This window comes from Melampsora larici-populina (genome assembly GCF_000204055.1).
Source record: "Melampsora larici-populina 98AG31 unplaced genomic scaffold MELLAscaffold_304, whole genome shotgun sequence".
NCBI lineage: Eukaryota > Fungi > Basidiomycota > Pucciniomycetes > Pucciniales > Melampsoraceae > Melampsora > Melampsora laricis-populina.
In genome coordinates, this window is record NW_006769049.1 from 8411 (window position 1) to 9566 (window position 1156).

Consider the following 1156-nt stretch of genomic DNA (forward strand, 5'->3'; position numbering starts at 1 on the left):
TGGTCAAGGTTGGCAAATATCATTTTGAAAATTTTATGCACTTTACCCTCCCAGTCGTTTCAGTTTAGGATCTCAAAATTGTCACCAGTGTGACTTGTTCAGCATCATCCTCCCCTGGTACAGCCCATGACCTCTGGTTCAGGATCACCAGTGACCACATGGTACAAGATCATGAGGGCAAACTCCATAGGCGCCACATTGAGTGTGTGCACAGCACATCAATGCCCCCTCAACTGTCAGATGGGCATCACTCCTTCAGACTGCACCCATGATCAACATGTACCAGATCCATTGCCAAGCCCACTTTCTCAGGCTTGAGCACATGCTGAAGGGAGAAATCAAGATCATTCTGTTGCTTTTAACACCTTGGCACTTGGCAAAGTAGCAAAAACCAGGGTACCAGGAAGCACTTGGTGGCAGCCTTCCCATAGATTCTAGAGCAAAGTCAAAACCACGGCAGAGTGGATCTTTGCGCGCTAAACTCGTGATTTCAAGCCTGATGTACCCAGCATGACCGACCGGCATGTTAGGTAAATGACGACTCATAGAAAAGGCTCAAGAGATTCAAGTCAAACGTGGTAAAAATTCCAAATGCAGATATTAAGAAAGCAGGTCGGATAGAAAAGCAACAAAAGACGTCATCACAGTCGTGCGTCATTGGCAAAACAAATTCGTCATAAAAAGGAAGAGGAACAGGGAGAGGGACATTATGAGGACGAGCAAAACTAGAAGTCATGTAGGACCAGCTGACACAGGGAACAGGGTACTAGGCGATGATCCGAATCACAAGTCGAGCTAGGGATAGAACAAACTAGTCAACACCACGAGTGACGCTCGACAAGGTAGTTTAACTCTGAGTTTTCCACTGCATATCCCAATCAACAGGTCAATGTTCACTATTTAAAGCGAAGCAAACCCGATGGCAGCCAAAGAGACGGTGAAGAGACCCATGGCAGGGCTCAAGATGGTGGCCGAAGATTTGGCGTTAGATCCAGCGGTTGAGTTACCAGCGCCGGAGCCTGCAGTACGAGCACCTGAGCTGGTGGAGGTAGTGTTGGATGTGGTTGAGCCGCTGTTGCCGTTGGTACCAGTGGTGCTTCCATGATCCATTTCCTGATCCGTTTGCTGATCCACTGCCAGAGGTACTGGCCACAGG

The 1156-nt window shown here is 48.3% G+C and overlaps 1 protein-coding gene across 1 annotated transcript; it reads right to left on the reverse strand.

The window, feature by feature from the left end:
• Window positions 1–713: 713 nt before the first annotated feature.
• MELLADRAFT_73758 (uncharacterized protein) lies at window positions 714–1156 on the reverse strand (the record flags this gene model as incomplete). The annotated part of the gene is made up of 1 exon (XM_007419628.1): window positions 714–1156. One exon carries the CDS (start codon window positions 1108–1110, stop codon window positions 901–903), a length of 210 nt encoding a protein of 69 aa, XP_007419690.1.